Source organism: Lissotriton helveticus, chromosome 6, assembly GCF_964261635.1.
Source record: "Lissotriton helveticus chromosome 6, aLisHel1.1, whole genome shotgun sequence".
NCBI classification, from domain to species: Eukaryota; Metazoa; Chordata; class Amphibia; order Caudata; family Salamandridae; genus Lissotriton; species Lissotriton helveticus.
The window spans coordinates 774,144,490-774,157,406 of record NC_136067.1 but is presented as its reverse complement, the minus strand read 5'-3'; the positions used below and the strand labels follow the sequence as shown (position 1 = coordinate 774,157,406).

The following is a 12,917-nucleotide window of genomic DNA, read 5'->3' as shown; positions in this document are numbered from 1 at the left end:
GTTTCCGCGGCTTCTTCTCAACGCGGACGGGGATCCCCATCATCTGCTCACTCAGAGCTCCCTTCACCTCATGGCATGGAGGCTTTCGGGCGACGTTGGTCGCTCCCGGGCCTTTCGAGACCGGCTGAGAGTTTCCTCTCAAAGGCCTGGGCGGGCAGCACCACGAAACGTTATCGGTCTGCCTGGAATAAATGGTCACGTTGGTGTCTTCGACGGGACTTGGATCCCGTGGTCGCGGGTGTTGTTCCAGTGCTGAACTACTTGGCAGAATCGGCTTCGGCCGGGTTAGCTTATCGTACTATCAATGCGATGCGATCGGCGATTTCGGCGGGCCACCAACCGATTGCTGGTGTGCCGCTGGGTGAACATCCTTTCGTGTGTCGCCTATTACGGGGAATTCGCCTTTCCCTGCCCCCAGAACCGCGTTATTCGGTTCTTTGGGATGTTAATCTCGTTCTGAACCTTTTTTTGTCATGGTCTCAGAATAGGTATCTGTCGTTGAAGGAGCTTTCAGCGAAGTTGGCGATGCTCCTGTGTCTGGTGTCGTGCAGGCGGGTGTCCGATGTTCGCGCCCTGGATGTCACGGCGAGAGTTTTTTCCCCTGATGGGGTGGTCTTCACGCTGGGACGTCGCACGAAGTGTGGCTCGCGCACGATTTCCTACCCATGCTTCGTGGATTCTCCCAAGTTGTGTGTGGTCCAGTGTTTGAAGGCCTATGAGGATCTGACCTTGGAACTTCGTCCTCCGGGCGAAAGACAGTTGCTAATCGCGCTGCGAAAGCCGCACAAGGCTGTCTCTTCTCCCACCATCGCCAGATGGGTGCGGTGGGTAATGCAGGAAGCAGGCATTGACACTCAGCAGTTTGGTGCTCATTCAGCTAGAGGAGCCATGGCTTCGAAGGCGTTCTCGTTAGGAGCTCGCTTGGAGGATTTGATGCGAGCTGCGGATTGGTCCTCGGACTCCACGTTTAAGAGGTTTTACTTTAAACCGGTGGTTGACATTGCTCATTTAGTGGTGAGTAAGCTTTAAACTAGCATAATCTGAAGCCTCCGGTCCTGACATAGAATCGAAATTTGCCTAGCAGTGTAACGGTAAGTTTCAATTCTATTAAGGACACGGAGGCGAGGATTATCCCGCCCGGTCTCCTGCGGTGATTCCCACCCGTACTGCAGTAAGTACTCAGGTTTTCCAGTCTTATGCTGTTGGGACTTGACTGTGTTGCTTTGTTTGTACTTTGGATGCCCTTTCACTGCTGACGCTGTGGTACTTTTCTTGATAGGAAATGATGGTGCCAAGCAGGATCAGTGATGAGTTTGCGTGCCTCGCGCGAAGAAAGAGGAAGTGGTCATGAAGGGGACGTCCTGTATAGCTACACTGGAGACTGAGAAAGGACTATGTTATGGACTGCCTACTAATACTCATGGGAGTTGTGGTTTATGGACTTTGTTTCTGTTTGCCCATATCCTTTGTTCTAAGGTAGGGCTGTTGTTATTTGATTGTTTTTGGCTGCTGTGACTTTTGTAATAAATACAGCGAAGAAGGTACAAAAGCATAATCCTCGCCTCCGTGTCCTTAATAGAATTGAAACTTACCGTTACACTGCTAGGCAAATTTCGATTCATCAAGCTCAACCTAGACTGGGGTGCATCAGCTATGATCATTCTTCAGACCTATCATCTGCTTTGAATTTCAGACGCATCCTGCTGAACAGACACAATAGGAATTCAGGAGAAGTTGTAGGCCAGGATCGCTTCATATTTGGAGGATAGATTGCAGGCAGTGTTTCTTCCGCCATTTCTCTCTGACCCCAGGCCTCTCCAGCATGGAGTTCCACAGGGCTCTGCCCTGAACCCCGTGCTTTTTAATATCTATCCCAAACCCTTTATACAAGCTCATAGAATACTGGGGTCTGAAGATAACATATGCAGAGATACACAGCTTTTTGCTCTCCTTTCAGGAAGATGCGCAGGTCGCCTTTGAGCCCTTTAAAATTGCTTCAAGGCTGTCAGCACTTGGATGGGAGGGAGATGCCTCAAGCTTAATTCCGAAAAATGGAAGTTCTCTTTTTTGGTACAAGCAAAATCCCAGATTCTCTCGGTTGGGGCTGCCCCTTCCCCTTCATCCTGTGTTAGAAATCTGGACATCAAATTTGATTCCGCTCTGTCATTCGAATCACAGGTCAAGGCGCTCTCAGCTAGTTACTGATAGAGCAGAAGTGTTTCCTCTCATTAATTTATGACATTTTACAAAGAAAAATGATTGTGACACTAATGACAAAACGTGTGTTTAAGCTCCACATTTCTAGAAATGACAAAAAGGTAGTTTTAATTTAGATACTGCATCGTAAAAGCATGCAGAATGTTAGAATGAGTTTATGCTACATTTATTTTTAGTAAATAGATGCGAGTTTTAACACTTTAATGACATGATCTCATGAATAACCAATGTGATAATTACGGAAACTAAGAAATTCATATGTGAAAATTAAAACATTTCACGTATTAGAGATAAATAGTGCATTAAATTGTGTAACATGCGCTGAAAATGACAAAAAATTAAGTGCTAGACAAGTTTAGCAAAATAGCATTTCGTAAAAGTTGTTGTGTTTTTAAACATGTACGCTTTAATGACATACAATGTGCAAGAGAAACTTACAAAAAATATTTGTGACAGTGAATTAATTGCGATATTATTAAAATAACATTAATACGTTTAATTGTAAGATCAATACATTATGCTATGCAATGTAAGATTCATATTTTAGCACAATTTCATTGTGCATGAGTTGTATTTCATGTAGGCCTCAAATCTTGCTTCTTTTTCCGAACGGGAATTTATTAACTGATTAGTCTGACGCTTATGGGAACTTTTCGTAAAGTTGCCACTTGTGTTCCAACTTTCAATTGCTTCCTTTGACATGTGTAGCACACTCCAACTGAACTGGAAACAAAAACTGTTACATGATAGAAGAGATACTTTAGAAACTAATTACATGCTATGTATTACTTAATTCTTCTAAATTTGTATGATTTGCTTACTAAATCATCTCATTCTATTGAAGACCACCAATGGGACAGAGTGGTCTGATATTCTTGGTGATGCCAGACTTTGGAACTGAACGAGAGAGCCCCTTTGCTTTAGAGAGGCTTGCTTACCCATCTTGTGGCACAGCGACTGACAGTTTGGCCTTCCAGGAACAATGCAAACTGTGACGTAATACTGCGATCTGCTGCCAGCTGGTATTGCTCGTGTAGTTGAACATTTTTGGATGATAGGGCTTGTGTCATACTGCAGTGTCGGACAGAGACAAATATTCTGTCTTGAATTAATTGGACTGGTCATTTGAAACTCACTGAACTCACCTAAGGCTTTGTATGATGCACAACCGATTTTTCCTGTTGACTAAATTTTATTTAAATAACTAGTCTCCCTCGGCTGAAGAAGATCAATCCCTATATACTTGAATCTCGTAGAGTTTGCGAATGTTTTATTAAATACCTTGATTTCATTTAAATTTAGGATTGTATGCCCTTTATTTTGATGTTCTGATGTCATTTTTAAATTTGAGATTTAAACTAACTCTGCTGATTCCGACTCATTATTTACTGGTGGGTAAACTCATTTGACTGTTGTTACTATCCGATTTAAATAAGTGGGATTTTGAGTGATAAATACATAAAATTATATGGTAGCAATTATCCTATTCCTGGTCCTCATTTGATAATTGCTCATCCTCCGAATATTCGAGTCCCTTTCAGCACAGTACAAGATCCATCGGAGGATTAAAGAGGTTTAACAGGTAGCACAGGGTTAAATGAGATAAGAATAAGGTAGACACATTCTAAAATCAAAAGGGCCCAACATGCCAGCGCTATGACACTACACTTGGTGCCTGTGGCCTCCCGTAAATAGATCATTCATGCCCTTGTCACTGCCAAACTGGTCTATGCTAACATTCTTTATTTTTGACTGCCAGCATACCTTGTGCATCGGATGCAGATCATTCAAAATGCCGCAGTGCATCATTCTCAAGGTCCCGATGCAGCGATCAGTGTCTGCTCGCCTTCGCCAGCTGCACTGGCTCCCTGCGGCCGGCTGCATCAGCATTAAGGCTCTTATTTTTGCCTATAGAGCTTTTGAGAATAACGGACCTCTGTACCTGAGATGTAGACTCAAGGCTTACAGGCACAGTCTATCTCTCAGGTCTAACTCACAGAGGCTCCTCTGCATTCCGCGGATCAATAGAGCTAGGCGGGGCAAAAGATATTTTACCTTCTTGACGGCAAAACTTTCGAAGTCATTGCTATCTAGTTTACGGTTCGCCTCTTCAGAAAGGATCTTATGAAAAGGTTTAAAACCCATTTGTTCAGTGCCTAAACCAGACACAGTGGTCTACTCTTTCCTGGTCAGTCACCGTTTGCTAACGCCAGACACTCCTGCGGGAGCAGTCGTGCGTTCTACTAATGCCATTATTATTAACTGTTTGTGGTCGTATTCAGCCACAGAACATACTCACACATTCTAGTTGTTTTGTGTTATTACTAATTGATCTTTATACATACCTGTAATTAAATGCTATATTGTGCTTAGAAAAAATAGCATTAGCTTTCTTGGGTATTTACTCTTCATACTATATATCTGAGATTTTAAATCCCCATTACCTTGGCTTGACTCCTCTACTACAGCAGTTTGTATCTTGAGAGAGTCAAGTATGAACATTGTCTATCCTGCTGAACAGCACCCATACTGTTGGCTTGCGATAAGTGGAAAATGACAGTAACCAAACAGGATACTGCCCAGCAAGACTGACTACCCCATGACCTCAAGAAAAGGCCAGATACGAAAAAGGGTGGAGAAACCCTGTATAGTGCAGGACCCTGATGCTGGATCTCCCTACTTGATAAATTAAAAAAACTAACCTTACCATCTGAAATTCAAAAATAGCTGGGCCTCCATTGTGAGTTTCATTGAATATCCAAGTGTTATTTTGTTGTGGCTTCACCGCCGGCCCATAAGCATTCACCTGAGTATTCGAGCTGCTGAAAGCAGCCAAAGGCTCTGGAGGAGGAGCATGCCAATAAGAATGGGGAATTACCAGTGGAACTGGACCCAGAATTGTTAATTCCTCTAGTAATTAATCATTTCTGAGGTTTCAATTCAAAATACAAGTTGATTCTTCACCCCAATTTAAAAGGACACTTGGCATCGCCAACCTCATTAGTGCAGAATTAACAGTCCTTCGCCTGGAGCACTTGAAAGTAAACCCTTAATGCCTTGTAGTTTGTCAAACAATAGTACTATATCAGAGTAAACACTATTACCTTGTGAAGTGGATCTGTGCTTCTATAATGCAATGAGACCGTCAGGTGCTGCGGCTTTCAATATTTTACAAAACATGAACTGGAAAGCATAACAATTATGAGTGGAGGGTTCTGAAACAGCCTACAACAAGAGGCGAAGAACCTGTTCCTCTTTCTTCTCAATGTGCTAAGAGTTTACAAAGCAAGAAAAAAAAATGTGATACTTAAAACTACGAAGGAACAGTGTTCGCCAAATGCACGCATTGTAGTTCAGGGGTATTAACTTCAGGGATTTCATCACTAGTTTATGCCATTTGAAAAGGACTAGGTGAGACGTTGGCCTTGTATAAAAAGCCTAGGGGCTTAAGGAAACAATCCAGTGGGTGCCTTGAAAACATCCATGCCTCATAGAGGAATATAAATGATCATGGGCGTACCTTGCTTAATCTAAATAAAACTTATGAGGTCCATGATTTGTCTTCCAGGAATGCATCATATTATAGTTGATATGGGCACCTACGTCTATTTAATAAATAAAAAAGGTACGTTCTTGTGCTCAGGGGCAACGGTGAACCACACGTATAACACAACACGCCTATAACACTAAAATCAAGTACCAGAATGTTTGTATGTGCAGATCACCTATTATTTACTACATTTGCAGCTTTGAAAATCTTGGTGCTTTGAACTATATCTAGCAAATTTTGCAGCATCTCTTAACTCACCAGTGGATGAGATTACTTACCGAGATAAAGATGTTTAGTAGATTCTCTAGAGTCGGCAGCTGTGGGATGAGCTTCTGAACCACCTTGCTAAATGCTTCGAAGATTGAGTGGTCATATATGCTTGTAAGATAAAAACTGAAAATAGAAAATAAAATAAACCAGGAGCATTTTCTTTCCATTTGAAAACGAAACATTTATTTTTAAAATGCACTTTGTAGAAGGACGATTTTTGTTAACAAGAATATTTCCTGGAAAACTAATTTTTAAGGCTGGCCAGTGAGGAAGCGTTAGCTGTCTGGCCAGACAATACTTTTCCAAACAATTCATGCATAATATACATATATAGAAGGGGCTTTGGTCATCAAGCTTCAACCATTTGTCAGTTGAACTGTCATTCACATTCTGATTCCGCTAAACAAAGCATGCGGCTCTCATCACTTCGAGTGACTACACAAAACCTGTGTACTTGGTGCACATCTGTTTAAAAATAGTTCCTTTCTTTACAGTGTCAAGGCTCTTTCAAAGTGCCCTTTTTCAATTTTATTTTGTCAATGATCTTTAAAATTGACCTATTAATTTTGCCTGCACTCCAGGTGCCCTGTTAGGTGATTTACTTGTAGCCTCCAGTTCAACGTCGATGTTATAAAACGTGTGAGTGACAATTTAGCTGCCTATATAATCTGAGTGCCTAAAAACATCACTAGTAAAAAAAAACATTTACAATGAAACGGTCTCGCCTTTGCAAAAGTTAGAGCTATTGGCATTGTAAATGACAACATTTTTATTTATGTGTTGCTTTTGAAAACAGATAAATAAATGGCATTGTCATTTACAATGCCAATAGCTTAATCTCTCACAAATGTCACACACAAAAACACAGACCCACACACAGACACAGAGCCCCACACACAGACATAGCCCCCCCTCACACACACACAGCCATACACACACACAGAGCCACACACACACAGAGCCACATACACACAGAGCCACACACACACAGAGCCACACAGCCACACACACACACAGACCCCCACACACACATAGCCCCCCCACACACACACAGAGCCATACACACACAGAGCCATACACACACACACCGCCACACATGCACACAGAGCCCCCCACACACATAGAGCCCCCCACACACAGAGAGACACACACACACACACACACAAACGGATAATCCATCCCATATATTAGATGTCTCGTGAATTTATGAGAAAGCCTACGTTACTAATACTGGGACACAAAGGAAACTACCACCCCTAGCTGCCAAGTTGACCTGTGGCAGAGGTGACACTGAGAGCTAGTCCTGGCTCAGCAGGTAACAAAACAGCATTCTGGAACTTGCAGTTTAGCTGAGGGACCCACATAGTGAGGCCTTTTGGCCTGAAGGTATGGCTACTGGATTATATTTTGGGCCGGTGATGATTTCCCACATGTACTCTGAACACTGTTGCAATACAGGTTTATGCCGTGTAGTTTTGGGGGCTATCCTCAAGCCCCTGGTGGGCTCTTTGTCTTCAGTGTGGCTTGTTAGCAGGATGGATGACCAGCTGGTCTTAGGTCCACACTCACCTGGGTGGGACATGGTGGTGACGCTGTTTCCGGGCTCGGTATTGAACACCACCACCCCCATAGCGCCCTTGCTGGCTGCGTTCTCTATCTTCTCCTGGAAGGTGCAGTAGCCCCGCTGGACTAGCGCTATCAAGGCGCCCTCTGGGGGCGCCGTGAAGTTGGCGCCGGGCAAGCAGGCAGTGTAGCCCTCGTCCTCGGGCACCGTCACCACCCACTGCACCCGTGTCCTCGGCGAGTGCTGGCCGAACATCCCCAGCTCCCCCACGTCGGAGCGGGTGTGGTTGTTTTTGGTGTAGGTGCAGTTCACGTAGGCCGTCCAGATGGAGGTGTCCGCCCGGGAGCCCGGCAGGGTCCAGGCCGCCAGTACCAGCAGGAGAATCGTCCACATCCCCGTCGGGTGCATCCTACCCAGCAGCCTCTCGCTGCCCCGGGAACCAGCTCAAACCAAGAGGGCGGGCAGGGTAACACTCCCGAGTATAGCCCGAAAAGGCTTTTTATCCTTCGGCTGGAGCTCTTCACACTCCGCGCGCTCCCTCCCCTGCTCCAGGCTCGGGCTTCGCCGTCTGAACTAGGTGTGGTGCAGCCGCACACTCGCTTTCAACGGCAGTCACCTAGTGCTCCCCACCTCCTTCCTTGCTGAAGAATCACCTTTCTTGCACCTTTGAGGAGGCGGAGCCAGTCTCACTGCCTTCTTCTGCTCTAGTGCAATCTTACACCAGTGCTGTGTAGAAAATGGGGTGTGGGTGTGCGCATGCACCCCCACCACTTTTTACAGCTTTGTGACATTGATATTTACAGGAAACGTGTTTTACAGGATTGGTCACTTCTAGGGAAACCACAGTGGCGAGTTCCCAGCTTTCCCCCCACATAACATAAAGTGGCTCATTTTCAGATCACTTGTTTTACAGAAGGCCAAAGCTTTTTACAGGAAGTGGGACTTTGCATCTAGACTGAAAAACAGATCCTTCCTACAGTGCACCCCCTCTTTAGAAGATACGCAATGGTACACGTACGTATTTTATTTTTACAGCTCAACATGTAAATTACTGTGAATGTTGTGATTTTTCATTATAAAAGAAGGGCTGCTATGTGTTTGTCTCCCATTCTTTTTTCTCGTCTTTTTTTCTGTAAAAGTTCAAGGTTTATAAACGAAGCACCAGAAAAACAAAACCCACCAACTACAGGGGCAAACCAAAGATTAAAACAAATATTATCGAGCTACTACTAAAATAAGTGATACATAAAACAAGCGCTCGCCATTTGTCTCTAAGCCCCATCCTTTTCAAATTGGGGGGCATGTTTTTGACTTTCTTTCTAGGATGTAAACAACAGTCAAAAACACGCCCCCCCCAGTCTGAAAAGGACGGCCCTTATAGACAAATGGTTCTTCTTTCTATCTAAGCCCCGTCCTTTTCAGACTGGGGGGCGTGTTTTTGGCTGTTTACAGCCTAGAAAGAATGTCAAAAACACGCCCCCAATCCGAAAAGGACAGGGCTTAGATCCAAAGAAGAAAGTCACTGGGACCTCTTCTCCAATGGCTGGCCACCGTTTAGGAGGACAGCCAATGGAGAAGAGGGGTGGGGATAACCTCGCTACTCAAAGTCATTAAATCTCGCAAGCTCGAGTGCACATGTGCCACATCAGTGAATGTTTTTTACATTTAACGTTATTGCAAGCATATGGTGTCAACATTTAGGAGGGGTTTTGTTTTTCTTCTTTTTTCTGGTATGTAAAAAACAAAAGCCCGGCAAACCCAAAAGGCTTCATCTTTGAGACCTAATGGCTTTGCCAATACTTTCTGGCGATGCTGAACACCATCCACACACAGCAATACTTTTTACCCATGCTGTAATGAATGAAAAAAAAGGTCCAAAGCCGCAGCTGCTATTGGTTATGCACCCATTTCTTTTATCTAAGAAATTGTAAGTGCACAAAAGTATTTGTGTGAAGGACCAGCCTGGTCCTCCAAAATATATTTTAAAAAAGAACAACAGGGGTGAAGGGAATGAATGGGGCAGGTTCAGAAAGCAACGCAGAGTAGGCAGGGGCACACAAGTGAGAGAGCAACACCGGCGGGAAAGGGGAGAAGCAAATAAGGGAGACGGCAACACACAGTCCAGGGGAAGAAGCACACAAGAGACAGAGAACACTCATGAGGAAGAGACCAAAGAGAGAGCATTGGGGCCAGTTATTTGGTGGGGAGAGAAACACAAGAGGGAGAGAGCTGTAAAACACATGCGCTCTGAACAAGTGCTTAGTGAAAAAGAGCGACGTAGTGGCTTAAATGTGTGCTGTGGAAGGACAGTCAGCTAGAAGAGCAAGAGATGTGTCAGATATGAAACAAGAAGCCGCCTCTTCAACAGGGGTGTCATTCAGAGATTGGCGGAACAGAACTGTAAATAGACAAGCTCCTGCTCTTCCAAATTGGTGGTTCCCCTGCGCCATTTAGAGGTCGAGCCTCCGCTGACCATCATCGGTGATGGCCAATCCACCACAGGGCCCATCTAGCGAAGGCCTTCTGATGCAAAATTTCCCTGCCTAGCTCTTACATGCGAGGAATGGCATTCTTTTTAAAAAAAAATATTTTTATTAGTATTTTATTCTGCAAACACAAAACAAGCATGTCATTAAGAAACATAATGCCCCCCTCAGCCCCCCACCCTCCCTCTTCCATTGGCATAGACAATTCACAATCCTTCATTTTCCCCAATATGAGAAATGGCATTCTTGGTAATATAAAATAAACTATATATGGAGCCATCCCAAAAAAGTTGTATATGTGCATGCATTCATGAGAGATAGTAAATGTCGGTCTGTCAGAAGCACACCTTTCACGCACCCATGCACGTAGAAACCTGTATACATTCAGTTATTCCGAATTTCCCCAAACACACCCATTTATTGTTTATTTTTTTTATAGAGTTTTTTTTATAGCGCGAACTTGACCCAAATCGAGTATTAGAGCGCCTTACATAGTACCAGTTGCATTACGTGAGGACACATTTTTTATTTTTGTTAGGCAAGGGGAGAATAAGTGATGTGCTCAGAATCACAGGTTGTTCAGTGTCATTGCCGAGACTAGAACCCAGTTCCCCAAATTCGAGGTCGACCGCCCTAAGCAATGTATCAACGTGCAGGGGTGAAAAATGCTGCCTGTTTTTCTTCATGTTTTCCCCAGTTTTGCTGAGTATGCCTTGAAGAGGGTAGTAAGTTTCACAGTGTCAAATATTCGAGAAATGGCTGCATCACATGTAACATGCTCCAACAGAGAGTTTTAAGACCTATGGAAATAAGAAATAGTACACAGCTGTCTGCCAGTTCCTTAGAGTTGGTAGATGATGCTCCAGTTTCAGATGGGAATAACTCTTAGATCTGTACATATCCATCTAGCTCCATCTAGGAGATTTAGTCAAACATTTTAAACCATCATAAAATTCAGAGGTAATGATTTTACTGCCTCAGCATGCAATAAATAAATCTTCCTTAACAGGCATTACAGATAACTTAGATATTCATGAGGGATCAGAGGAATGAGGACCAGATCTCATCACCTTGTTTAACAGCCTTTGACTCACAGAGTCTCTCTCCAGAATCCAAATTGGCTAGGTTAGACCAAGAACTGCAGACTATAACGCCTACGAAACCTGTGCTCCTTTGCTTTGGAGTATCTGAGGATGGATTATACACTGATGAGTCAATGACCAAAATGTTTTGTCAAATGAAGCCCCAGCTCAATCTATGCTTCATGAATTGCCCTTGATAGAGCAGAGGCTTCAAAGCATGTTGGAAAAAACAAAAGACACACAATTGATGGACGGAGTGCAGAACAAATCAAAACATTCACCCCCAGTCAAGAGATCTGGGTTAAATCCATCATTCATTTGCTCACCATGCCACCCCAGTTTAGACATGGACATATGCAAATCAGTCTTGACCTTGCGCCTCATGGGAACAGTCCAGCCCAAACTGCTAAGCCAGGTTAGCCCTTCAACATCAGTCTCCACTCTAGGTTACAATCGCCAAGCCCTCCTCAACTTACGTCCACTGACCAATTGCCCCGACTTTGATTTCAATCTTAACAACCCTTACTACTTTCACAATAGCTGCCCAGGCTGCCATTACAAACTTAGGGCCCCACAACGAACATATGCATGTTCCCCACCCTCACCCTCACCGAACACAAAACAAATTCATGCTGCACTCATTAATGCCCGATCTATAAGTAAACACAAAGATGAAATCGCTGAGTTCATTAGTGCTCATAAACTTGACTTACTTTTTATAACCGAAACGTGGACCAACCCCTCTTCAGAACCTGACCTCCTGATAGTCAGAACAGAAAGCTAAAAACGGGTGGAGGAATTGCCATAATTTACCGAAACTCACTCAAAACTATCCTTAGTCCAGTCCCACTTCCCACATGTGAAGCACTGCAATTCTCTATCACCTTAGGCCCATCCCAACGTTTTAAAGGTATCCTTTTATACCGACCACCAGGCAGTAAAACACAATTTCTTACCACATTTGTGGAAACAATGGAGTCCCTCACTACAGACAATGCCACCACCATCTTAGGCGATTTTAACTTTCCCCTAGAAAATTTTGTAAATAACGATACCAAAAATCTCATGACGGACCTAGCTACTCTAGGTCTCACGCAACTGGTAATAGGCAGTACTCATGATGCAGGTCACACCCTAGATGGCCTGTTCACAAATGATAAAAATATAAACATCACTAAGATCCTTCCCTTAGGATGGACAGACCATCATGCGGTTATGTTCACGATCTTATCCGACTCCTCCCCACATTCTGATCATAATACTCGTTCCTCACATACCTTTAGGCCATGGAAAAACCTGGACTAACAGCAACTCAGAGACCTTCTCCCCTCTTCCATAACTGAGCTTTCTCACAATCCTGACATAGCAGCCGGAGAGTATTCAGAATGGCTCACTACCGCCTTTAACAAATTAGTTCCCACTAAATACACATCTAAAAATCGTAGTACACCCTCAGCACCCTGGTTTAATGAGGCCCTTAGACAGCAGAAGCAAATATGCAGGAATAAAGAAAGACACTGGAGAAAGACCTACTCCAGAGAAGAGAAGGAAATCTATAAAAAAGAGCTTACCCAATACAAACTCTTAATCCTGCAAGCAAAAAGCAACTATTACTCATCTCAAATTGAGCAAGCAAAAAACTCTAATAAACAACTTTACCAGGTTGTAACCAAACTATCTCACCTACCCCCACAATCCACTCCCAAACCATCTCAATCATTTTGCGACAACCTAGCCACATTTATCTT

At 43.8% G+C, this 12,917-nt stretch overlaps 1 protein-coding gene across 4 annotated transcripts in view; it reads right to left on the bottom strand.

The window, feature by feature from the left end:
- The window catches only part of RRAGD (Ras related GTP binding D), a 197,754-nt gene that overhangs the window by 54,677 nt on the left and 130,160 nt on the right, over nt 1-12,917 (bottom strand). For all 4 annotated transcript variants that reach the window (XM_078648275.1, XM_078648274.1, XM_078648276.1 and 1 more), the window contains exon 4: nt 6,046-6,160. In XM_078648275.1, the coding sequence (XP_078504401.1) occupies nt 6,046-6,160 (115 nt within the window). The remainder of the gene's footprint in view (nt 1-6,045; nt 6,161-12,917) is intronic.